Here is a 24064-nt window from a genome sequence, read left to right as displayed (position 1 = left end):
ACAATTAAAATGAAATGAATGAATGATGCAAGTAGAAATGTGGACAAATTGATGTGAAAGGTAGCAGAAAACTGAATTCTGAAGAATTCAATTTACTTGAAATTTTGAATCATGTAAAAGAGTGACACGAAGCAGTTAAGTGACTGCCAAGGGGTAATGGGATGGGGGTAGATTTACTGCAGAGGAGCATGAAGAAATTTTGTAGGGTGAAGAAATGTTCTGTATCATGATTTTGGTGGTTATATGATGCATATATTCCCCAAAATTCATCAAATTGTACTTAAAAAATTTTTGCATATAAATTATGCCTCAGTAAAGAAAAAAAAGGACAATGGAGGCAGAAATGGAAGGAAAACTAGGGAGATGTTGTGCCCTAGAAGACAAGGAAAGACGCAAGTAGGAGGGAGTAATCAACCTGCCAAATGAACAGAATAGAAAATAAGGCTGAAAAGTGTTGATTGTATTAGCAACAAGTTGGTCATTAGTGATCCTGGCAAAATCACATCTCTGTGTAGTTGCAGGGAAGTAACCAGATAGGAGTGATTAGGAAGGAAGAAAGGAAAGCAGTGTGCATATTAACTTTCTAGAGCTGTGTAACTGAAGAGTGCTGGATAGCTAGCTCACTTCCTTATCTACTCTCCATTCTCCCCATCCTGCTTTGTGTCCTGAGAGGCTGTCTTTACCCTATGGCTTCTGGTTGTTTTTGGCCAACGGTAAGCACCATCAGATCAGAGATCAGGAGTTGGGCTATTTATTTTCTTGGCCCCTTCCTTGCTGGTTTGGCTTGGGTTGGTTGCATCCTCTATCAAAGGCCACAGTTCTCATCAAGCAGCCCTCTTCTCTTCAGGTACTCTCAAGAAGTTCTAGTACATACTCCTGCTCCTTGCCCCTTGCCGCTTAGGCTAGAGGTGATAATCTCTTTCTACCAATCTGACCTCAAGGCACCACAATACCAAACTCTCTTCAATTAGCTAATTTGAATGAATTACCTATTTCCTACTGGGCTTCTGGAATCTTGGTCTACTCACACATTTGTAGGATAAGGAAGATCTCCACACAAAAACTGTAAAATATTATCAAGAAAAATTAAATAAGGCAAATAAATGGGGGCAGGGAGAGGTGTCATACCATATTCATGGAATAATCAATAATTTAAAGAAATGAATTCTCCCAAAATTTATCTGTATAGTTAATGCAATCCCAGTAAAAATTCCAAGTTTGTTTTGATGTAAATTGACAAGTTCATTCTAAAAATTATATGGAAATGCAAGGGGACAAGAATAGTCAAGACAGTCTACAATATGAAGGCAAAGGAGTACAACCAGTGTAAAGACTTACTGTAATGCTACATTAATTATGACAGGGTGGCATTGGTATAAATCAATAAACTTATGGAAGACTAGTGACCAGAACAGACCCATGCATATACGGATACCCGAGTTAGACAAAGGGGGCCCTACAGAGTATACAAGGTGGTCTTTTTAATAAATGTTGCTGATCAGCTAATAGCCATATAGAAAAAAATTACAATTGATCTCTTACACACACACACACAATCAATCCCAAGTGGACTGTAAATCTAAATGTGAAAGGCAAAATAATAAAGCACCTAGATGATAATATAAGGAAATATTTTTCATGACCTTGGGATAGGGAAATATTTCTTAAAACAGGGCTCAAAAAGTAGAAATCATAAGAAGAAAGACTGATATATTGGGCCTCATTAAAATTAAGAACTTCTGAACCTTGAAAACATTATGCTAAGTGAAAGAAGCCAGATCACATATTGTATGATTCCATTTATATGAAATGTCCACTGCAGACAAATCTACAGAGGTAGAAAGTAGATTGGTGGTTGCATAGGACTGAGAGGGAATGGGGGTGGGAAGAGGAATGGTGATGGCTAAGGGGTGCAGAGATTCTTTTTGAGATGACGAAAATGTTCTAAAATTGATTGTGGCAATGGTTGTGCAAATATGTGAACATGCTACAAGTCACTGAATTTTACACTTTAAGTGGGTGAACTGTCTACTAATTTGTAAATTATTTGTCTCATTGATTTTAATTTTTTTGTTTTAAGAATCATTTTTAAATATTTTTAATGGAATATTAAACAAGATTATGTAGATAAAGGAGATCTACTGAGGTGGGTCCCAATTTACCTCAGCTCAAACTATATACTCTTTTTGACACATAGCATCTCTCTTTTGTTAATAAGATACCATTCATTAGAATCTCTATGTCCTATGTAGGGGATATATTGGGGATATAGTGTATCCCCTACAGGAGCAAAAATAATCGCATAAAGGGCCAGAACCCTCTGCCTCCATTAAATCAGATACCAAGTGTCTCAAATTCACTAGGTTATATAAATGGGTCTATGTGTTTGAAAAAAGGCTTTTCTCAGCAAAACAATTAGGATCTATGTTGTAGTTCTGTCAAATCACACAAGGCAAATAAGTAAAAGCATAAACACAATTCAATAAATCTTTATTAAGCTCCCACAAGGTGCATTAATTTCTGATTGATAATTTATATAAGTAGTTAAAAAAGCCAATCACAACTTCTCTATGTATTTCAAGTGAATCATTTAATCTGACTGAGGCTCAGTTTGATGTTACCATAAGTACCAACAGTAGAAAATAGGAAAGTATAAACATTTTCCCTTGTACCAAAAAGTGCCAGAATAAACTTAGCCTATCGATTTAACAATAGCTGATCAAAAAGACCACAGGATCTCGGGGAAAAAAAAAATACGCTCTCTGAGGGCTCAATCCACCAAGGGCAGCAAAATGCTGAAGAAAATAACTGGCTCAAAAACTATACTGAGAGATCAAGAAAGGAGTTAGTCACAGCTTACAGAAAAAATTCAAGAACAGAGGACACTAAATTTGTAGCTAGATGCTAGATTAATAATTCTGAAGTTTCCCTGGAGTTATGATAGCACTCTGAGATAAATGAGGGGGCTATAAGCATACCCCTTTGAACAAAGTGGTTTAAAATGATAGATTCTCCAGTGTGCCAACTGTATTTTCAAGTATAATTCTGGTATTTGTACCTAGTAATACAGAAGAAAAAGCAGCAGGGAGAAAGTGTCAAGTATGTAGGACATAAAATGATTTGGCAGCTCTAGAATTTCCAGTTTGAGTCTTTTTCATCAGGAAAGGCACATTCTGGCTCAGTCCAAGGTAACACTGGAGGCACTGCTATTGATGGCTTGTTGTAAGCAGGAGGCAACAGTGAAAGTATTGAATCCTGGCTTTGCTCTTTCATCTGTTAAAGAAACTCAAAATAAGGCTGTTGGTATATAAATTCAATATATTAGTTTTGTTAGCAATAAATAACTTTAAAATAAATCATGTTAAAAGTTTTAAATTTTTTTTTTAGGTATTCTCACTAAAAATGCCTTTGATTCTGGTCTTCTGAAAAATGGAAAGAGGTAAGAATCAAACCGATTTTTAACAGATTTATTTTGCTCCTTTATCATTCATTTCAGGCCAATATAGAAAATTCAAATTTCTCTAAAATTAATCAAAATATAAAATAAGGATATAGTACCATATGATAATATTCCAGTTGTTTTTACTCATTTTGTTATACACAATGAAAATATTTTAGAAAATCTATAATTGAATAACCAAAAAAGGTTTCTTGTTTTTAACTTTATTTTGTAAGAAAGTTATTATTAAGAATCTTGGTAATTAGTAAGCCAATAAAATGATGTGGATTTTAAAAATAGTATTTAAAAACATCTAGACAACAGAAGACAGATCAGCTCACCTTTTTGAAGAATACATGGGACAATAAACTGCTTGCTGATGGCCTGAAATATTTTTAAAAGTTACAAAAAAGTAAAGAATTTATTAGAATGCAGATTTTAAGTGTAAAAATATATTAGAAATTAAATTTTAGAGTTATAAAGCCCAACACTAAATTAAAAGGAAACAGAATAAATGTTAGGAAGCCCACTTCTTAGCTTCAACCATGACTAATGGGAAGAATTAATTTTAATGGTATCCTTCAACTGATCCATACTCAAGCATTTATTGGGAATTTACTATTAATAAGGAACTATGCTAGGCACTAAGGGGCTAAAGAGAGATTTGTTTTCAATACTACTTATGATAATTTTTATTATTATCATAGCAGCAACTTGCAATTTTATACTGCTCAGAAGTCTCCAAAATATTTTAGTATAAATTTAATAATCCTATACTAGATCCAGAAAGAGTAACTGACTTTTTACAAGGTGACTTGGCTAATAAACGGGACAGCTGAGACTGGAGTCCAAATCTTCTCACTTCGAATCCAGTGTTCTTTGTTTCCTCAATGCCTCTACTTGTTTTTTGAATTGATATTTTCTAGTTTAGACTAATTTTTTGATCAAAATATTGATCAAAAAATTGAATTAATTTGGAAGGGCAAGTCACAAAGCTTCTATATAAAATATAAAACACATATGTTTTGTGTTACTTAGAGGTGACCAATATTACCTTTTCTCAGGGTCTTGTTGCAAACAGAGTTGCACTAAACTGAAGAAGGCAGGAGAGAAAGTTTTTGAGGATGGCGTTTGCAGTCTGTCACTATTTACTGTGCACGTTCCACTGGACACAAGTACACTTTCTCCAATCCCAGAGTCTACACCTGATCGGGAATTTTTCATTCTGGAATCTGACTGAGGAAAAATTCTGATATTCAATGGGCTATAAGGAGGACCTTTCAGTTTCTGTAACAGCATCTAGAAAAAAGAAAAATTCCCTTCAACCTTTTCCAGACAAAATGTTAAAACAACAACAACAACAAGGATCCTATGGGTCTAACAGAAATTATCTGGATGTAAGCAACCTTATGAAAGAAAGGTGATTCAGGGATTTTATTTCCATTTACCTGAGTCCTGTGCATGTCCTGGAAAGGTACTTGCCCACTGGCTAATTCACAGGCTGTAATCCCAACACTGTAAATATCTGACTTCACATTATATCCATGTAAATCCTGCAGAAGAACACAATCTGAAGTCCTTTAGAATAAATAGTTTTAATACAAAGTTACATACATTTGCTCTTTTGATAAAGGTGAGCAATAATGGAAAAAAATCTCTTAAGTGAAAAATGAAGACATCTATTATATGATAGGAATTTTTAAATTCCTATCATGATACTTTTGAAAAGAAAGAGAAACATGTCTTGTAGTAGGTCATTCACCAATCTAAATGTAAGGGCACGACTTTCCTTTCGTCCAACTGAGAAGACACTTGAGACGCACAGAGAACCCAATGCAACGGCCACATCTGACCTGTCTCAGGAGTTCTGGACTCAGCCACGGCTGCACTGATGTGCTGAACTGTGGGAAATCAAACACAGCCCTATGCCTCTGTCCGTGCTTAATCAAACTATGCAGATGGGACAGGCCAGAAAGGGTCACTAGGCCATCACCAGAAATGAGGATATGGCTGGCTTTAATACTCCTAGAACAAAAAGAAAAAATCCTAAATACTAGGAAATTGGCCAATGAAGAAAGAACAAAAATCTGGTCAGAACAAATCCATGTATTCTCTTGGAAATTAAATGCCCTTTATAAAATAGCACACTGCTATATGTGTATACATACATAATATACATACATACACATACACACATATAAATGAAATGTTCAGGGAATTAAGGAATTCTTTCAGCTATTTAAGACAACATTAGAACAGGGAAAATATAACTGAAAGCTATGTGATTGAAATTGATTTTTTTTAAACGAGGAACAGAATCAAACTATTAATTTCACTATTTTAGGATGCTAATACAAACACCTAAGGAGAAGTCTAAAAAAATCAATGTTAATATCTGAAGTGCGCAGTCATAATTTAAGGTTAAATGCAATATTGTCCAATAAGACAGCCTCTCATCGTATAGCATCGTTTATAAAGATGTCTTACACAAAAATTTTCCTTAATTGTCAAATACATTATGAGGTTTTTTTTTCCATCCAACTGAACTTGGATGGCCAATAATCTGTTAAAGTATAATAAAACCTCAGTTAATTAGTCTGTTAGAAATCCTCAGTTAACCAGAATGCTGATGACAAAACAACAAATATTGAGACAAAAAGCATCAAGGAGACTGAAACAAACAATAAGAAAACAAGCTTATTTTAAAATAACTTAATTAAAAAAGCAAAACAAAGCCCCAGTATCTCTTAGAACAGCACTGTTTTTAGCATTTAGCCAATTACTTCTGGAACTACAGTTTGGTAACACAAGAATTGATATTTTTAGTATGCTAATCTAAAGGTGCTGCAAATATTTAAGAAATCAAAGAAAGGTTTAATTGCTATTTGTACATACAAATATGACATAAAGCTGAGAAGCAATTACAGAACTTTTTATTTGCTGAAGAAAAATATCAGCTAACTATTAGGATCCCATTCCCTGCAGTTTATATCCTGAGAGGAAAGGTTATTATATCCCTCATCAGAATGAGAGTGTAAGTTCCATAAGGGCAGGCACTCCACCCCACACCTAGTACAGTGTTTGGCCTAGACGAGGAGCTCTGAACATTTTTGGTGAATGAACATAAAACGTAAGCATCCACTGCATCTACTGGCTCCTTCCTCTCTCAATCTTCATTTACAAGTTCTGTATCCCTCCTTTCTAACACTCAACTGCTCATTCCTAAAAGCTCCCTAAAAGATTTTTTTCAAAATCCTTTTATTTTGTAAAACCCAAATAAGCAAATACCTGTGAATACAGCCATTTTGGTGCAGATAGTTCAACCCTCTCACTGCTCCAAAAAGAATGTTTCTTATTAAAGTTTCACTCATTCCTTCAGGAAAGTAAGTCCTCAAGAGTTGATTTGCTGAACCTGAAAGAAAGCTCTCAAATCTTCAGATGAACATTGAAAGTGATTTTGCTTCCAGATATGTTTTAAAGGTTCTTTTCAACCATAAACACACACAAGTTACTTTGTGGAGTCTAACCACTTTCCTATATAAAGATAATTTTCCTTCAAGAATCTTTAAAAAGACTAATGATACCTTAGAGATTAGGAAAGAGGATTATCAATTTTTCTATATTATTGAAAAAAAGATACACAGTGTGTGTAAATTTTTTTAATCCAGAAGCAATTCACAAAAGCTGTCTTAAAAATCAGAGCTCTAGAATCCATTCATTTATTCATTCAACACATTCATTGGACACTACTTTGTGCAAGGTACTATGTAAAAGACTGAGACACTAAAATGAAAATTACACACTTGATCTCTGCCCTCACGAGGCTCAAGTCCCTCTGTGAGGGAGACAGGCACACGCAGATGTTTAAAGCACAGTGAAGTAAGTTTATAGTGCAATGAAACAGAGACAGGGATGGCGCACACAGGAAAAAAACTACCTTGCGCTGAAAGAGAGGAAGGAAACCGAAGGGAGTAGAGACAGCTTGTGCAAAGACACGGAATGCCTGGAGAAGCAGCTGTGGTTTCATTGATCAACATACCCATTTTACTTTTTACTAAAGACTAAAATTCAACATGAACCAGAAATAGAAACATATCAGAAAATCCAGAATCGGCCCTTAGATTTATGTATTAAAAGTGTGAATCATAAACTTAAAACCCCACTCATCCTTATAATTATAGCACACAGGCCAAACAATGAGTTATTTTATCTAAAAACAGTTTTCTTACCATAGGCCATAAATGGAGAAATAACCCAAAGCCAGCTGCCAACAGTGAAAACTGTCCAATAAGTTGTTATATTGGGGTGCCGGAAAAAGTGGGATAGAATCACTGCTTTCTAGGATAGATACACAAGAGACAAGACATTTAAAAACAATCCTTTTTGTTTCTTATGATGGAGTTAGCAGTAGTGGGGGCTAATACTCAAACGGAATAATGAAGCACTGTTCTTTTAATGGTTATATCTCTTTAAGCCTCACAACTACTACATGAAGTATGTGATATTATTATTTCCATTTTGCAGAAGGGGTAACCTGGAAATAAGTTAGAAAATGTGTTCAAGAGCATGTACCAATAAGAGAAGTAGAAGAGGGTTGGGTGTGCAGACAACCTGACTGCAGAGGCCAAATTCTTAATAACTATACAATTTTCTTTTTATAGGAAAATTTTAAAATGCATAAAAATACAAAGATAAAAGTCACCTCTAATACCACACCACAGACAGAACCACTGTTAACATCTCAATATAGTTTCCTCCAGTCTTTGTGTGTGTGTCTGTGTGCATATATACATGTGCACATATAAATATTTACAAAATTGGGAAATAGCAAAACAATATCCTTTCTTCTTTATATCAAAAAGGATTAGTGACACTGAAAATGGTCTTATAATATGCCTGAAATGCAATTCTGGTAAAATTGATTGATTCAGAAATTAACTTAGCTTAACTGGATGAAAAGGAAAATATCTGCTTTTGTTTTTCTATTTTTCCCTATATGACCATATTTGATTGGTCTGATTAGCAGTATTCTAAATATCTAGACAAGCATTTTGAATATAAATATAATATTAATTTGAGGGAATTAATAGTATTTACCAACATTTGAATACATTTATTCTTTCATGCAATAGATCTGGCTTCCAAGTGTTCTTTCAAATTCTGTAACTACATGTTAATTAGGAAGAAGAAATCTTAATTTGGAAAAAAAAAGAATTCTTACAGATGTAATCTTCTCAAGTAGAGGTTACACTAAATAGATCTTTATTTTTCTTCCATACTGTTACCTGTAAAGCTTTCAGGCGTTCTTCAGTGCAGTTTTCCAGGTTTGTAATTTTTATAGTCACCAGTGTTCCTGTAGGAGTATGCCGTGCAAGGTAGACAGAAGTCAAGTTCTCAAATCCTCTTCCTGTAATCAGATATAAAACTCACATTAGCAGCCATAAAAAAAGAAAAAAAGGTAATTTGGAGTTAATCAGAATTAAAAACAGCAGCTCCTCAAAAAACACCGTTAAGAAAATGAAATGAAAAGCTGCTTATTGACAGAAAGTATTCACAATACCTGTATCTAACAAAAAATTTCTATCCAGAATATAGAAAGAACTCTTACAACTCTATAATAAGAAGACAAACAATCCGATTTTAAAAATAGACACAAGACTGAATAGACAATCCACAAAAAAAGATACAGAAATGGCTAATAAACACATGAAAAGTTGCTAAATACAGAGAAAAGCAGATTAAAACCACTAGATAAAACTACAAACCTATTATAATGACTAAAATTGTGGACTGACAAACAAATTTTGATGTATTCAAACAATGGAATGCTATTCAGCAACCCCCTACCTTGACTTCCAGTCCCTGGCAATCACTAATCTGATTTTTGTCCCTTGAATTTGCCTTTGTCATATAAATGGAAAGATAAAGAATGTAGCCTTTTATGTCTGGCTCCTTTCACTTAGTAAAATGATTTTGAGATTTGATTTAGTTTATTTTTATTACTGAGTAGTAATCCATTGTATAGATATATCACAATTTATCGTTCACTAGTTGATGAACATTTGGGCTGTTTCCAGCTTTTGGTGACTATCAATAAAGCCATCATAAACATTCCCATAGAGGTCTTTATGTAGACATATATAATACAAATAAATATTTTTTTATTTAAACATTTTTTATTGTGAAATATAAATACAGAAAAGTGATAACTTTCAAACTATGGTTTAACAAGTAGTTACAGAGCAAATTTCAAAATGTTATGGGTTACAGTTCCACAATTTCAGTTATTTCCTTCTAGCTGTTCTATATAATAATTGAGTAGTCATAATCCCTTGTTAAATCCTATCTTGTCTGTTGCTACTCCTCCCTTTCATTTGAACACTGTCTCAATCTTCAAGGATATCTAGGCAATGACCACCCTAACTTGTTCACATTGAAAACAGGTGTTGACATTATGGGGAAGAGGGATGCAGCTGGTTGATGTTCGTGAAGAGACTGGTGCCTCTGGGTTTTAGGACTTATCTGGCTTAGGAACAATCTAGAGGTTTTAAGTTTCTGAAAAATAAAACTTAGTGAGTGAAGCTTTTATAAAGTCTCAGATAGAGACCTGGGTATTCTTTAGGATTTTCAGGAATACTGTTGGTTTGGGCTTGGCATACTGTGGCAATCTGTACTATCTAGCTGTAGCTTGCATAAAGAGTAGCCTCCAGGATAGCCTCTTGACCCTGTTTGAAATCTCTTAGCCACTGAAACCTTATTTTGTTACATTTCTCTTCCCCCTTTTGGTTAAGAAGGCATTCTTAATACCACGATGCCAGGGCCAGGCTAATTCCTGGGAGTCATGTCCCACATCGCCAGGGAGACTCACCCCCAGGAAGTCATAGACAGATACTTTTATTTGTCTTTGGCAAATACCAAAGAGTCGGATTACTGGGTCATATGGTACATATCTGTTTAACTTTAAAAGAAATGGCCAAACTGTTTTCCAAAGTGGCCAAACCACTTTGCATTCTGACAAGCAATGTGTCAGAGTTGCAGTTGCCCAACATATTCACCAACATTTGATACTGTCAGTTTTTTTTTAAATCAAAACACCTATTCTGGAGTGGTCCCTATTAATAAGCACCCAATAAATGTCCAGTTGCCTTCCCCTCTCCAGAGTCACCAAATTCCATTGTTTTTTATCTTTGAAATGAAACTAATCTCAAATTCATACCCGCTGCCCCAATGCCAGCATCACTGCCTTAGTTCAAGTGTTGTACTCTCTCCCTGGCCAAATGCAATGACTTCCTCACTGTACACCTGGCATGCTTAACCAGGGTATACATCAGAATCACCGAGAAAACGGTTTCAAAATGGCTTTGCCCAGGTCCCATTCCCCAGAAATTCTGATTCAATAGATCTGTGATAGGGTCGGGGCATTACAATTTTTAAAAAAGACCCAAGTAATGCAAGTGATATTTCTAGTCGTAAATCACTGATCTACTTTTTTTTTCAGGTTGCTGTCAGGGTCATCATTCTAAAATCAGGCGTTTTATCAAAAGGAAAGTACTACAGTGTAGCAGATGAGAATTTAGATTCTGCAATTAAGAAAGGTCTAGTTTCAAATCACTGCTAGCTGTAGCACTGTTACTTAAAATCTCAGAGCCTCAGTTTTCTCATCTGCAAAACGGGGTGGTAAAAGGATTAAACGAAAAAATAGATATAAAACTTTCAGTATAATCCTATTTGTTGCTATTATTACCAGGTTATCATCACTATTCCAAGATATCTTTCTAGCAATGAGAGGATAAATTCCAAACTTCTGCCTTAAATCAAACTTTGAGTAATGATGTGGCTAAGTTGTGAGGCTGACAGAGAAAATATGACTTTCTAAATATATTAGATGGAATCCTTCACAATATGTTTCAAACCTGCCTTTCCAGATTTAAATCCTACCACTGCCTACTCTCTGTTCCCATCTGTAGTCACAGAGAAACTATATAGTACTTCCCCTACAACCATCCTTCCTCAGTCATTTATTGAAGTAAACATTTATTACCTCTTTTGGACTCACGCCATCTGAACCTCCTTACTAAAGTTGGAGAATTTACCATCCCATGGTATTTTAGAAAAGGCCAGATCCTTGTTCTCCCTTGGTCTCCCTCACCCTGGCATGTGACCTGAGCTTGACAACTAGGGGAAGGAGTGCATGCCATAATGGAGCAGAGCAGTCAGAACTCACTGCAGTGGAGTCAATGCCTGGTGGGAGAAAGACATGCTAGGTAGTTCCCTCACTAGGCTGTTCCTGTGGGATGGCCCTGGCTGTGCTTCTAATCACTCAGCGTCTCTTGGTTTCTTCCAAGTCTATTTCTCTAGTCAATAATTCTGTGAGTTAGTAATAAGGTTCAAAAAATTCCTTTTCAGTTTGTTAACCTTGACAAGAACACCTGACAAACTTTTCTACATTCATCATGATCCAGCCCCTTTTTGCCAACTTTCTTGACTCCCAGACACGGTTAATTAGATGTTCTATCTTTACTGTTCCCGTAACACTTAGCACACACCTCTACTATAATACCTTCTAGTGCAAAACAAAGCAGTGTTCCTCCTCCCAGAAGATGTGAACTCCGCAAGTATTTCTACATGGCTTTATATCCCTAACACCTAACACAGTAAATGGTTTACAGTATTTAATAGATTGCTGCTGAATATTCAGAGCAAATGAGTCACATATATAAAGCTTTAAACAATAATCATCCTGTTTCAAACTTAACTGAAAAAGATTTCTACTACAAATAGGATTTTAGGTAGGATTTTAAATTAAAAAGAAACTAATGTGGTTAAAGGATGGTGACTGAAAAGAAGGTGATTTGACTTTAATTCATACTAAGTATAAATTATACCCATAAAATTAGAATCTTCTCACAGTAAAAACACACAGAATGACTAGCTCAATTATTTAGTGTCTTCTTCCTGTAAAAGTTTTGCAGTGGAAAAATAAAAATTCTAGACAGTATTCTTGAAAAATATCTGGGCCATTATTTTAGGATAGATAAACAATTAACAGGTGTATTTGATGGACACAACTGACAACTAGTTTTATGCCATAAGTGACAACAGAAAAAGACTTGCCTAAAAAATGACCTATTTCTCATCAACTTCTAACAATGAAGAGTCAGTTATTTGATATCCAGGACTGTTACCTATTTCCGCTTGAAGTTCATAGTGAGAAACATTGGTGGAACATATCACATCACTGGCTCTAGTAGGAGGAGGAGGAAACCAGGAAAGGGTTGGCTCATCAACCTGCATTTTTTTTAGAGTTGAAAAAAAATTAGTTATAAACATTTTTGGTTCCCCTAATTGGTCCCTACACTCCAAAATACAATTTGGATATTGTACTTTCAAACACACAGGTGCTCATTAGGAAGGCATTAAAAGGTTGCTTAAGAGACTGTTTTAAGAACTAAAAGGAGTTCACTAATTGCTAATACCTGATGTTAGTTAGAAAGCTACCAATCTTTAAATGAGGAGAGAGCAGGAAAAGCAGATTTACAGGGAGTGACAAATAAGTCCTAGTGTGATTTCCAATAAACATTTTTAGAAGGAGCTAAGAATGGCTGTGGAATCTTCAGGGTATCTAATAAACATATCAAGAGAAGAGCAGGGACCCATGAGGAATATTCTATGCCTGTGCTCTTGTTTCAAGTGGTGGACAGCTATACGCATGTGCAAGGTGCCTATTCTACCGGCAGAGGCATTAAAAGCCCCCACACTTATTAGAATTGCTGAAGAAATGTTTCATAAGGTGAAATAAATGAGAAGCAAGGTCAGAAAGAAAAAAATTTTTTAAAGGTTAAAAATCTCAAGATTACAGTGGCAGTGAAATAACAGGCAGGCAGGAGACAGAAGAAGCCTACCACTAGTGTCATATGATAGCCATGAAGATCTCCCGAAGTCACCACCACCCTGAAGGACACTGAGGAGACTCTGCAGGCACCAGCAGGTGGCAAAAGTCTCATTACTGCCTCAAGGTGGGGAGAAGAACAAAGGAAAGAAATGACATTATTATGTGATGGGAATTGCGCTGACTACTTTTCACATGCTTGGTCCTTTTTAATCAGGAAAAAGAGACGGCATTTGAAACAGTAAAGGAAGGATTACATATTCCCCAAAGTCTTAATTTTTTTAATTCTTTTTTCATCTTTTTTTAAATTGTTATTTTTAAATGCTTTATTCATACACCATACAATCCATCCTAAGTGTTGAATGAATGGTTCTTGGTATAGTCACATAGTTATGTATTCACCACTTTTTTCTGAAGGAAAAAAATCCCACATCCTTAACGTACCCTTATTATTGACATTTAGCTTTGGTATAGTGCCTTTGTTACAATTAATGAAAGGATATTACAATGTTACTGTTAACATATAGACATCAGTTTACATTAATTGTATTTTTTCCCATATAATACCGTTATTAACAGCTTGCAATGGTGATGTTTATTTGTTCTAGTTCATGTAAGAATTCTCTTATGTTTATATAATTAACTACCATCATTGTCCACTCTGGGTTTCACTAAATTATACCATCCCAGTTTTTATACTTTAGCTTTCCTTCTGGTGACATACAGGACTCGAGCCTTCCTCTTTCCACAATACTCACGCTCCACTTTGTTAATTACACTTACAGTACTGTGCTACCATCACACAGTATTGTGGTTTTCATTTCTGAACTTTCTAAAGTTTTAAGACAGCAGAAAAAATTATAATTATGAGATCATGGCTAAAGACCCTAAAGGTGAATATTGTTCAAGAGGGATGAAAAACTGTAAAAAGAGATTCTATACAATTGAAAAAATCCCAATGAAGAAGAGAAATCTAAATTAATCAAATTAGTTTCTTTAGAAAAGGTAGACTTTAGATAAACTCAAATTTAAAGAATGCATATAAGAGAAAGAAAGAAGAGCACATAAAATTTTTTTTTAATTTAAAAGTGGTATCACCCTGTAAGACTGTGAGGAAGGCTAGAGCACATAAAGAACTGAGGTTTACAGTTCACTGCTTGGAAAAATGTCATTACATTACCAAGTGATGGACTGAAAGCAGAGCTAATAAAATGTCTATTTTGCTTCCATCTGCTCCATTAGGGGAACAGTCTTCTTCAAAGTAGAAGAGGCATATATGAAGTAAATAAGAAGCTGAAGCCCAAAACAGGTTGTTTTAAAAGGTTCAAATCTCCAGGCCAAGGGCAAATAACTATATATAGGATACTAAGTTTGCAGATGCGGTGGGACTAAGATAAGAAACCAGAATGGAAATGGTGAGATACTGCCCCAATGTTCAAAAAAGGAGGAAACTAAGAAGAGGCAAAAACTTGATACTGCTGCCTGATAAAGTCAGAGCTCAAATTATTAAACAGATGAATTATGGGCATTTAAGGAAACAACATGGTAACCACATAAAACAGGTTTACTGAGAGCAAGTCATGCCAAACTAACCTCACGTCTCTTTGATGGGATGTCTACTTAGAGAATTAGAAAGCAAAAATCATGTCAGGGTCCTTGTCCTTTTAAACTTTTTAAAATGACTACATGAAGATACAAAAGGACTGCTTTAAAAATGTGGATTAAGTAGAGTTGATTACTAAAAGAATAAATCAGGATTCAAATTCATCTTGACCAGCTTAAAAATTGGAATCAGATCAGTAAAATTTTACCAGGATAATTTTAAATTCTTTTAAGTTAAAAAAAAAAAAAAAAAAAATCAAAGGCCTAAGTACAAAATTGAGGATACCTGGTTTTATAAGCAATTTATGCGGAAAGGATCTGGGATTTCAGTCAATAGTAAGATACTGCTGGTTAAATGAAAGCACAATATTGGGTTCCATTTACAGAAGCATAATGACTGGACTGAAGGAGACAAGTCTCGCTGTATTCTGAAATGATTAGTCAATATTGGGCGCACCATGGACGACTGGGACACCACTATTTAAGAGGGACGTCACAAAATTGTGATGACCAGAGAAAGCTAACCATGTTGGCAGGGTTCTGGCAACACCAAAGGAATTGGGAATCTGGAAAAGAAATTATTAAGAATAGATATGGTTGCCATTTTCAAGTAACTGAAGGACTAATGCCAAAAGGTAAATAGAATTGTTCAGAGGGCAGAACAGAGATCGCCAGAAAGAAGCTAGAGGGAGCAGATTTCAGTTCAGTGTAAGAAATTCATATTAACTGGTTCCAGCTAACAGTGGATCAAGCATCAAGCTGCCTGCCCCTCCCACCTGCCCTCCCCAGGGAAATATTCAAACAGAAGATGGGATAGACAACCACCATTGCCAGTACTTGAGGTATACAGGGAGGTATACTCAGGATCTGATAGTGAAGAGGGGACCACCAGCAAACAGAAGGTTAGAAAAAGGACAGTCATGGAGGCAAACTTCGGCCTCATCCACACTGCCTATGGAGAAGGAGCCTAACCTTTCAAACTTTACATTCTGTAGTTCGGTGACAAGAACACCTTCTAGGTGGTGAAATTTCCATCATACTTCCCCAGAAATATGCCTTTAAACTTTATTTATCTTCCCTTGCTTTGATTCCATGCTCACAAAGCAACAGAGGATGACTTGATGTTCATGCAGTCTGCTTATGTATAAAAGAAGTACTGTGATACCAATTTCAAGTACCCAAATATATTTGTTTCCCATTATAAATTACATTGCTTCTAATTAGAATTTGATTTTCCCTGGAACTTTAAAGAATGGACTGATGAAGCAATGTAAGAGCACTGTTTCCTGCGACACTGTCGGTTTATGCATCAGTCTAAAATGCTTAGTTAATGTGAATCTGATGCTGAGGCAAGGATACACTCTGGGTTTGCTGACAAGATCCAATTTCTGATTCTAAGAGTCTGGTGAACAGACTCCAAGTCAAAAATCCCAGCAGTGAATGGCACTGTGTAAAGTGTTTACAGAGATACTGCTAGGTTTTTACTTGTGGTGAGATATACCTTTCTATATTACTATTTGCTGCGACAGAGCTCTTTTTCCTATTTGAATTTCTACAACTAACTGTCAGAGATATTACAGAGAAAGAATACTCCTGCATGGGTTGGAAACTGGACTATATGGCCTTCAGGGAATCCCTACTATGCTAAAATTGCATTATTTAAAAGCAGCAGCTCAACTCAAACATCACAGTCCTTTTTTCTGTAAAGGTTAATTATAGGAATGGGCTTTTCCACAGTTTAGAGGGGTTTCCAAAGTCATAGGAGACACAAATCATTTGGAAAACCAGGACTGTACACCAAATATGACATTTTAATATAAAATTTAATCCTGTCTTTAGGATCCAGGTCAATGGGGAACCATAAGGTGCCCAAACAAAAAACAACAGATGAAAAGAAAAAGTTTACCTCAAAAAAAAAAAAAAGAAAAGAAAAGAAAAGAAAAAGAAAAAGAAAAAGAGAAAGAAAAAAAAGATGACAGACGGTGTTTATAAGCATGACTCAGGAAGCACCAAGGAAGGCTTCTCTACTCATCAGGTGCCAGCTTCTAGCCTGGTGTTAACTTATATTACCCAATTCTCTAATTTATTTCTGCACAAGAGACTTCAGTCAGATTACGGTTCTGCTTCCCTTACTAAAGATTCTCGTCTAACTCCAACAACAGATAGAGATGGGAGATTTAGCTCCCTAATATATAAAATAGTTCCAACCTAAAGATTTGAAGGGTTCAAGCTTCTCATGTTCTAGGCCTCTCTTGGGAATATCACAGAGATGACAAGAGATGCTAAATTCTCTGAACACTACCTCAACCTGAAAGGTAATACTTGAAAGAAAACTAGAGTTGGATACTACATCCTGTTGTACAAAAGAACAGGTTACCAGAAGACTTCAGAGTACTAAATAACTTTTATTACTGAACAAAATGTGAAATGGGAAAAATGAAGACAACTGAAGACAGACCAGGGTAAGTTATAAACAGGATTGACTGGGGTTACTTTATTTTGTAGCAAATAATACATGGCAAGGCAGGTTGTAGTAAAAATTTCAGTATAAAGTAAAGATTAAGGAAGGACAAGATTCCGGAGAAATATTTATTCCCAAGCATGTTCCTTTAAAAATGATGACCTTGTATCAGGCATTGCTCAGGGGGGATAAAGATGAATAACAATACCTAGTTTTACAGGGAACACATTATAGCTGAGAGATATATACATCAATCATTGTGCGGTAATATAGCAAGTTCCATTAGCCAACTCTTCATGGATGAGAAAGAATTTCGGAGGCAAAAAAGTAAGACAGGTATTTCAAGCATAGGTATTAGGATATACTAAGAACCAATGGCAAGAAATGAAATTCAAAAATTAGATTCATGTGATGATACTGTGAGCCACTGATTGTATACTCTGTTGTGTGAATATTTCTCAATAAAATTGCATTAAAAAAATTAAACAGATTCTACACCATTAAGAGTTCTTAAACCATGCTTGTGGTGAGATATACCACCTGCCCCAGACTTTATCCTGTAGTAACTGGAAGTTTTAAAGCTAGAAAGTGACAAAGGCAGACCTGTATTGGTAGCAGTGTTGAAAATGGATCTCAGCGGTGGGAGAAGGCTGTAAGTACGGACTAGATGATGAGAGATGATGAGACTGAGTAGTAACAGTGGCCATATTAAGGAGGGGATGTACTCAAGGGCATTTCAGATACAGACGCATAAGACTTGGTGTATAACTAGATGTGGGGCAGAGACAGAGTGAGGTTAACTTTAAAGTTTCTAGTTGGAATGCCTTAGCAAATGAGTTTTCATTAGCCAAAGCAGGGACTACAATGGGTTGGTGAGGTTTAAGAGAAGATTAAGGTTTAAATTAAACTGAGCCTTTGATTCCACAGACACTCCTGGTACACAGAAAAGAGCCTGGAGTTGCAGGTAAAAAATTGAGAATCATTAGTCTTGCTTGCTTGCAGGGTCCCCTCATGGCCCAAAGGAAATAGGGTTGCTCCAGGACAATCTGAAATCCGAGCAACTGAAGCCATAGGAATAGGTAAGAGTGCTCAGGGAGAGCCAGTTAGGCAGAAGAGAAGAGGCCAATCATAGGCCCCTGGAGAACTGCAAGAGTAGAGGAAGAAGACACTATTCAGAAAAAGAAAGCAAGGAAGGACGGACGGAAGGGAGGAAGGAGGGAAGGAAGGAAAGAGGGAGGGAAGGAGGAGAAGGGATGGAGGGAGAAATAGATACAGGAGAACAAAGGAATGAATGGTTTTGCAGAAGGCAAAGAAAGACCATTTATAGTACTCAACCATTTTCTTACCAAGTATTGATGAATACTGGTATCCGACTGCCTTTCAGGTCTGAGTGATTCAACTCGTGTTCGTGAAGTGCAGAAACAATCCTGGAAATTCAGAAATACATTAAATAAGTGAAGACTAAATCACAGGGTAAGCAGGGGTAGTGAGTGGATACAATAAGGTCTGGTGTCTGGGGTGGGCAGCAGAGAGAAAGGGCAGCATGCAGGCACCCCGTAGTGCATGGAGATACTCCACATGGGACAGAAGGGAAGATGTAGCAGGGTGTGCCGAACAGAAACTTCATATCTGCTTTAATTTTACTTGGCACTATTTCTGATCTTTGTTCTTTCCTCTCTAGAGGTCGTAATATTAATTCATTTTTATGGCTGGTATTAATTTCTAAGCCTTTCATCATCTTTGAGGTTTTCTTTTATTGGGGGAGAAATCCCTCAGAAGTAAAAATACCAACTTTATCTTAGTTGTACAAATATCTCATTTAAGAAAAAAGTAAATATTTTGATTCAAAGGATTCCAAAATATTTCATCATTGCAGAAAGAATGTAATTTAAAATTAAAATTATTAACAAATTGAACTAATTAACATATTTTATTATTTTTCACAAATCCATAATTATAGAATAATGGTTTAAGTAAGACATCCTTTTTCCAAAATGTGGACAGTTTGTCATGATTCCCTGGGCAAACACACAGTCCTCTGAATCTTAGGATCCTCATCTATCAAATGAGAGGACTGAACTAAATGTCTTTTCACATCCTGTTCAATTTATGAATTACCATAAAATTTTTAATATTAAGTAACCTCTTAAGAGCAGGGGTGGGCAAACTACAGCCCATGGACCAAATCCAACCCACCACCTGTTTCTGTAAATAAAAGTTTACTGACACATAGCTCTGGTCATTTATTTACATATTGTCTATGACAGAAACCATATGGCATGCCAATACCATCTGGCCCTTTACAGAAAGTTTGCTGATCCCTGCCTTAGAGAATGAGGTACTTCACCTCAGTGTGTATTTTAGATATATAAAGCTCCTCCTTTAAGGGGTAAAGCTTTACTTTAAACATTTAAAGTAAATGCATCATATATTTCCCATATAACTAATCATACAGTCTCCTAACTTCACAGTCCTGCCTCTCAGATTTTGCAAGTGATGGAGGAGATCAAAAGACATGAGTTTGAGCACTGGCTCCAATCTCAGGCCAATCTCAAAATGAGGATAACACCATCTGTCCTGACAATCTCACATGATTTTGAAGGCCAAAAGAGATACATGAAAGGATTTGTAAACTACAAATCACCATACAAATGCACTCATCACTTTTTAAAAGAGCACTGCCTTAATATAATAATTCCCTATTCAGATACTGTATTATAAACTACACAAGATAGAAGGAAAGTACCAAGGCCGCTTAATCTAAAGCAGACTCCATAGATCTACAAGTTGGCATGCACACATCATAGTGTGCATTCATTCATATGTTTTCTTATCTGGTAGTTAAGTTGATGGGCTTATTTTTAATGTTACTTTGATTCCCTTTCGTTAGATTTATACAAGAGGTTTTTGAAGGACATAAAGGATAAGATATAACTAACTGGATGAGGGAGGCATATCTAGGTATAGCATATGTATGAGAAAGAGTGGGTATGGGATAAAGGGATAGAATAATAAGTATACCAGAAAAGTATAGAAGAGGCTCTTTTTGAAAGAGATAAAAATTCAAAAACTCATTTCTCAATTCATAAGTCATTCAAGTCAAAACAAAATCTCAGAGCATAAGAATATCCCATCAGAATATGCCTTTTGTTAACAGCTCTACACTAACATCTAACTACTCTGATGGCACAAAACTAGATCCGTGTTAATGAGAACTTACCAAAAGAGACATTGAATAGCTTTAGTTCACAGAAAGTCACAAAAATCCATCTATCCCAAAGTAGAAGATTTTTGTTTTATCTTCAAGATGTAGAAATATCCTACAATAAAAACCAAAGGCAAAATAATTTTTAGATTTACATAAAATTTCCTTGAAAAACGAGTTGCTATAAACCCACTCAATATTTAGGCAGGTATTCCTTGGCACAAGGATTAGAGGCATTGCATTCTTTGAAGAGCATTTCCATTTACTAAACACTATTAGACATCTGACATCACAAAAGAAGAGCAAAGTGAAGCTGCAGAGAGGTTCTGAATGTCTCCAGAGTCTTCATATACATTATAGTCAGTATTCTGAGTATACTCAATATACTCAGTAATGCATTTTTCCTTCCCATTTTTTCTGAACTGCTTTTTTAAAGAACCCTAGGCAAATGTGAAAGCAATGTAGACGAGCAATATTAGACCTACTTTTGACCTAAATGGCTCCACAAAGGATATAAATAAACCCCAAGAATTTCCAGTGGTTTCTTACAAGTAAACTTCAAGCACTTCCAAAGCTTCCTGATCCAATTAGTTACTTATTAACCATCTAGGGATTCTGACCAGCAAATTTGGAAAAGAATCAGAATTAGTAACAGAGTAGGTATTAACAATGTTTTCCAGTTGCCATATCATGTAAAAAAAAAAAGAGAAGCATGATTTTTTCAGTTTTCATGTGGAAATAATATTTTCTGTAGGAAGAAAATTTTTTACCTTTATGATTTTAAGTTCTCAATTCTATTCTTCTTGGAATTTGTTGACAGATATCGAAGACATGCACAGATTATCGTGCAAATAACTCCTTTCTACCTTCTTTAACAGAGTATTAATCTCAATAGTTTATGAAGATTCTGCAAAAGATTCAGAAAAAAAGACTTAAAAAAGATTTAAAATAGTAGTTTCTTCATATTCATGGAAATCTAAAAGAACCACCAGAGGTTACCAGAAATTTCCTAATGAAAAGGGTGCCAATGTTCTAAATTTGCTGGTGCCTTATGTTTCCTCACACCTAACCACTATCATCTCTTTAATTTAAATTATGCTTCATTATTTCATTTTACTAAAGTCCCCAAATTCGATCAAGATATCTGTCAATACATGAGCAAAATGAGTAAGAAAAAAATATTGTGCAAACCATAGACACTAATCACAGAGTAGTAATATCCAATTTTATTGCTGAGGAAAGATGTGAATTTATTTAGGATATTCACTACAAACTAAAGGAAGATGAGGAACCTCAAAGCGTATGAGTATTTTGTCACCTGCCATTCATTACCATCAATTTAAGGCACCGGAGTTAGCAATGCCTGTCCTGACAACTTTCTAAGGTGTTTGTGATTAAACAATATATTTCATCTGAAAGTGCTCATAACTACCAAACATTGAATCACTATAAGTGCTTGAGAGGATGTGCAGAAAGTATACTCATCTAAATGTGCAAAATGGGAAGGCCTATTTGGGATTCAAGTTGGGGGTGTTTCAATAACCATGGAAATGTTCATACCTTTTGACCCAATAAAGTTCCCACTTCTAATAATCTATTCTAAGGAAATATTCAAATAAATGAAGAAACCATACACACAATAAAAATTACATTGTTATCTGTAACAGTCAAGTATTCACTCCACAAGTATCTACTGAGTGGCTAGGCACTGTACACTAGGGCACCCACAGGCAATCAGGACCTGCCGTTTTGTAGCTTACTTTCCCACAAGCAGAAAGGTTTGGGGATGTCATGATAACTGAATTTTCTGATTCTCACGGTTTTGCACCCTGCTTTTTTCACTCCATATTTGTAAGTTCTTTCTTAAACAAAAACAATTTTAAAGCTCCATTGCACTACCTATTTTTCAGAAAAACTAAGAAGAAACAGACACTATCTGTGAGGCTTGTTAGTACTAAAGCTGTTGTCCCCTTGGGTGGCTTAATCCCAGAGGTTTTTGCCTTAGATATTCCAGAGTATTAAAGAATAATTTCACAAGACATTTTGAGGTCAAGGCAGCAGCTGCCCCTTCTAAAAAGCTCAGGGGAGAGACGAAAGGGTGCTGCCATCTTTCTCCTGCATATTTTTCTACTAGGTATGAATACAAACTCTTTTTTAAAACCTCATACTTAAAAGACCTATATTTCTAACTGTATTCACAAGTCCTTTGCACTTGTATCTAAAAAGCTAATTATGAGAAAGCTATTACAAATCATTTTAATTTGTTCCATAATGGAATGGTTAATCCTCAGGATTTAATCTAAAAGGTTAACACTTTCTTAGGAGAGCAAAGGGCGCATCTATTTGAAAAGAAGTCGGGTTTTGAGTTCATTTAAACATCCAACAAAGGTCACTGTTACAGGGAACACAAAAGTACTTGGCTCTTTGTTGAGCTTAAAAATTACTGTAATTTTCAAAGTGATCTTAGAAACCCATAAGATCTTAAAAATGATAGCAACACATAGCTCGACAGAATTTTCCAAATTTAGTATCGTGATTCATCCTTTCTACAAATATTAACTGAGTGCCTACTGTGTGTCAGACACTATGCTAGGTAGACGCTGTGTCACAAAACCAGATCAAATTTTGAGGAAAAGGTACTTAACAAAACAACCCTCCCCCCCCGAGGGGAAAACACCACGCTGAATTTAAATACCGGGAACAAAACGAAGCTTGAGCACTTAATTTTGTAAAAGGTTCTCTCCTAGTCCAACTTTGGGGGAACTCTGAAGCGAACTCGCAGAAGGTGGCCTGAGATAAGGAGCCGGAGTCAGAGGGTGTCTTCTGCTTTGGAGCGCGGCCAAAGGTTAGAGCTGGGAGGAGAGGGCACCACCCGCGGCTTCGCCGGGCATACCTGGCCGGGCCATCCCAGCAGGCACCGCCCACCAGGCACGCAGGCACCTTGCGGGGCTTGGGAATGGGAGGCCAGGGTTTCCTGCAGAACCGAAGCTGCGCGGGACGCTTTGGCCACTCGCCACGCGAAGCACGACTCGCGTCTGGGGCTCGAGGCGGGGTAGCAAATACTGGTCTCGAACTTTCCCTGGGCAGTGCGCGGATCGAGCCGCGCTCCCTCCCGCCCCGACAGACCCCCAGACCTTCCTTTCCCCTGCCTCCCCTCATTTACCCTGGCGGCGACCACGGCCAGCGACTCTTCTCAGGCTGCGGGCGGAGCTGGGAGTTCCGCCCGCGGAGGGACGAAGCAAGCGCGCTAGGCCCGCTCGCTACATGGGCCGCGGGGAATTGGAGGGCTGCGCGACTGGGCCAGGAGCCGTCCGCCTGGAACTTTGCCCCAGCCACAGGCACCCCGCTGGGACACGCATCGCCCCACCCGGCCCCAGGTCGTGGCCCCGCCTCCCGCCCCAGGGCCGGAAAGCGAGGGGGCGGGGCCCTGACCTTGGGGGCGAGGTGGACCCGAAACTACTCCGGAGG

The 24064-nt window shown here is 36.6% G+C and overlaps 1 protein-coding gene across 3 annotated transcripts; it reads right to left on the bottom strand.

Moving 5' to 3' along the window:
* Positions 1 to 2473: 2473 nt before the first annotated feature.
* Positions 2474 to 24053, bottom strand: STRADB (STE20 related adaptor beta). Of its 3 annotated transcripts, none has more exons than XM_037848806.1 (13): positions 23760 to 24051; positions 21367 to 21503; positions 20612 to 20711; positions 18738 to 18818; positions 12625 to 12727; positions 8725 to 8846; positions 7669 to 7777; positions 6728 to 6851; positions 5293 to 5464; positions 4888 to 4992; positions 4494 to 4675; positions 3781 to 3823; positions 2474 to 3273 (listed from the first exon to the last, which is right to left on the bottom strand). In XM_037848806.1, the coding sequence occupies exons 3-13, from the start codon at positions 20621 to 20623 to the stop codon at positions 3130 to 3132; spliced, it is 1197 nt and encodes a 398-aa protein (XP_037704734.1). In that variant the 5' UTR covers positions 20624 to 20711; positions 21367 to 21503; positions 23760 to 24051; the 3' UTR covers positions 2474 to 3129. The 3 variants fall into 3 exon arrangements, with proteins under 3 accessions (XP_037704734.1, XP_037704733.1, XP_037704735.1); XM_037848805.1 differs by having other exon boundaries at positions 4494 to 4738; positions 23760 to 24049; XM_037848807.1 differs by having other exon boundaries at positions 3136 to 3297; positions 4494 to 4738; positions 23760 to 24053.
* Between the last annotated feature and the right edge of the window lie 11 nt (positions 24054 to 24064).

Source organism: Choloepus didactylus, chromosome 9 (genome assembly GCF_015220235.1).
Source record: "Choloepus didactylus isolate mChoDid1 chromosome 9, mChoDid1.pri, whole genome shotgun sequence".
NCBI classification, from domain to species: Eukaryota; Metazoa; Chordata; class Mammalia; order Pilosa; family Megalonychidae; genus Choloepus; species Choloepus didactylus.
The sequence above is the reverse complement of the archived record's forward strand: the minus strand, read 5'-3'. Positions and strand labels throughout refer to the sequence as shown.

Excerpts from the sequence above, each read along its gene's own strand:
- STRADB (XM_037848805.1), bottom strand. Across the intron at positions 7,778-8,724 it reads AACGCCTGAAAGCTTTACAG|AAAGCAGTGATTCTATCCCA; the intron begins GTAACAGTATGG and ends TATCTATCCTAG. Across the intron at positions 3,274-3,780 it reads CCCATGTATTCTTCAAAAAG|ATGAAAGAGCAAAGCCAGGA; the intron begins GTGAGCTGATCT and ends TTTCTTTAACAG.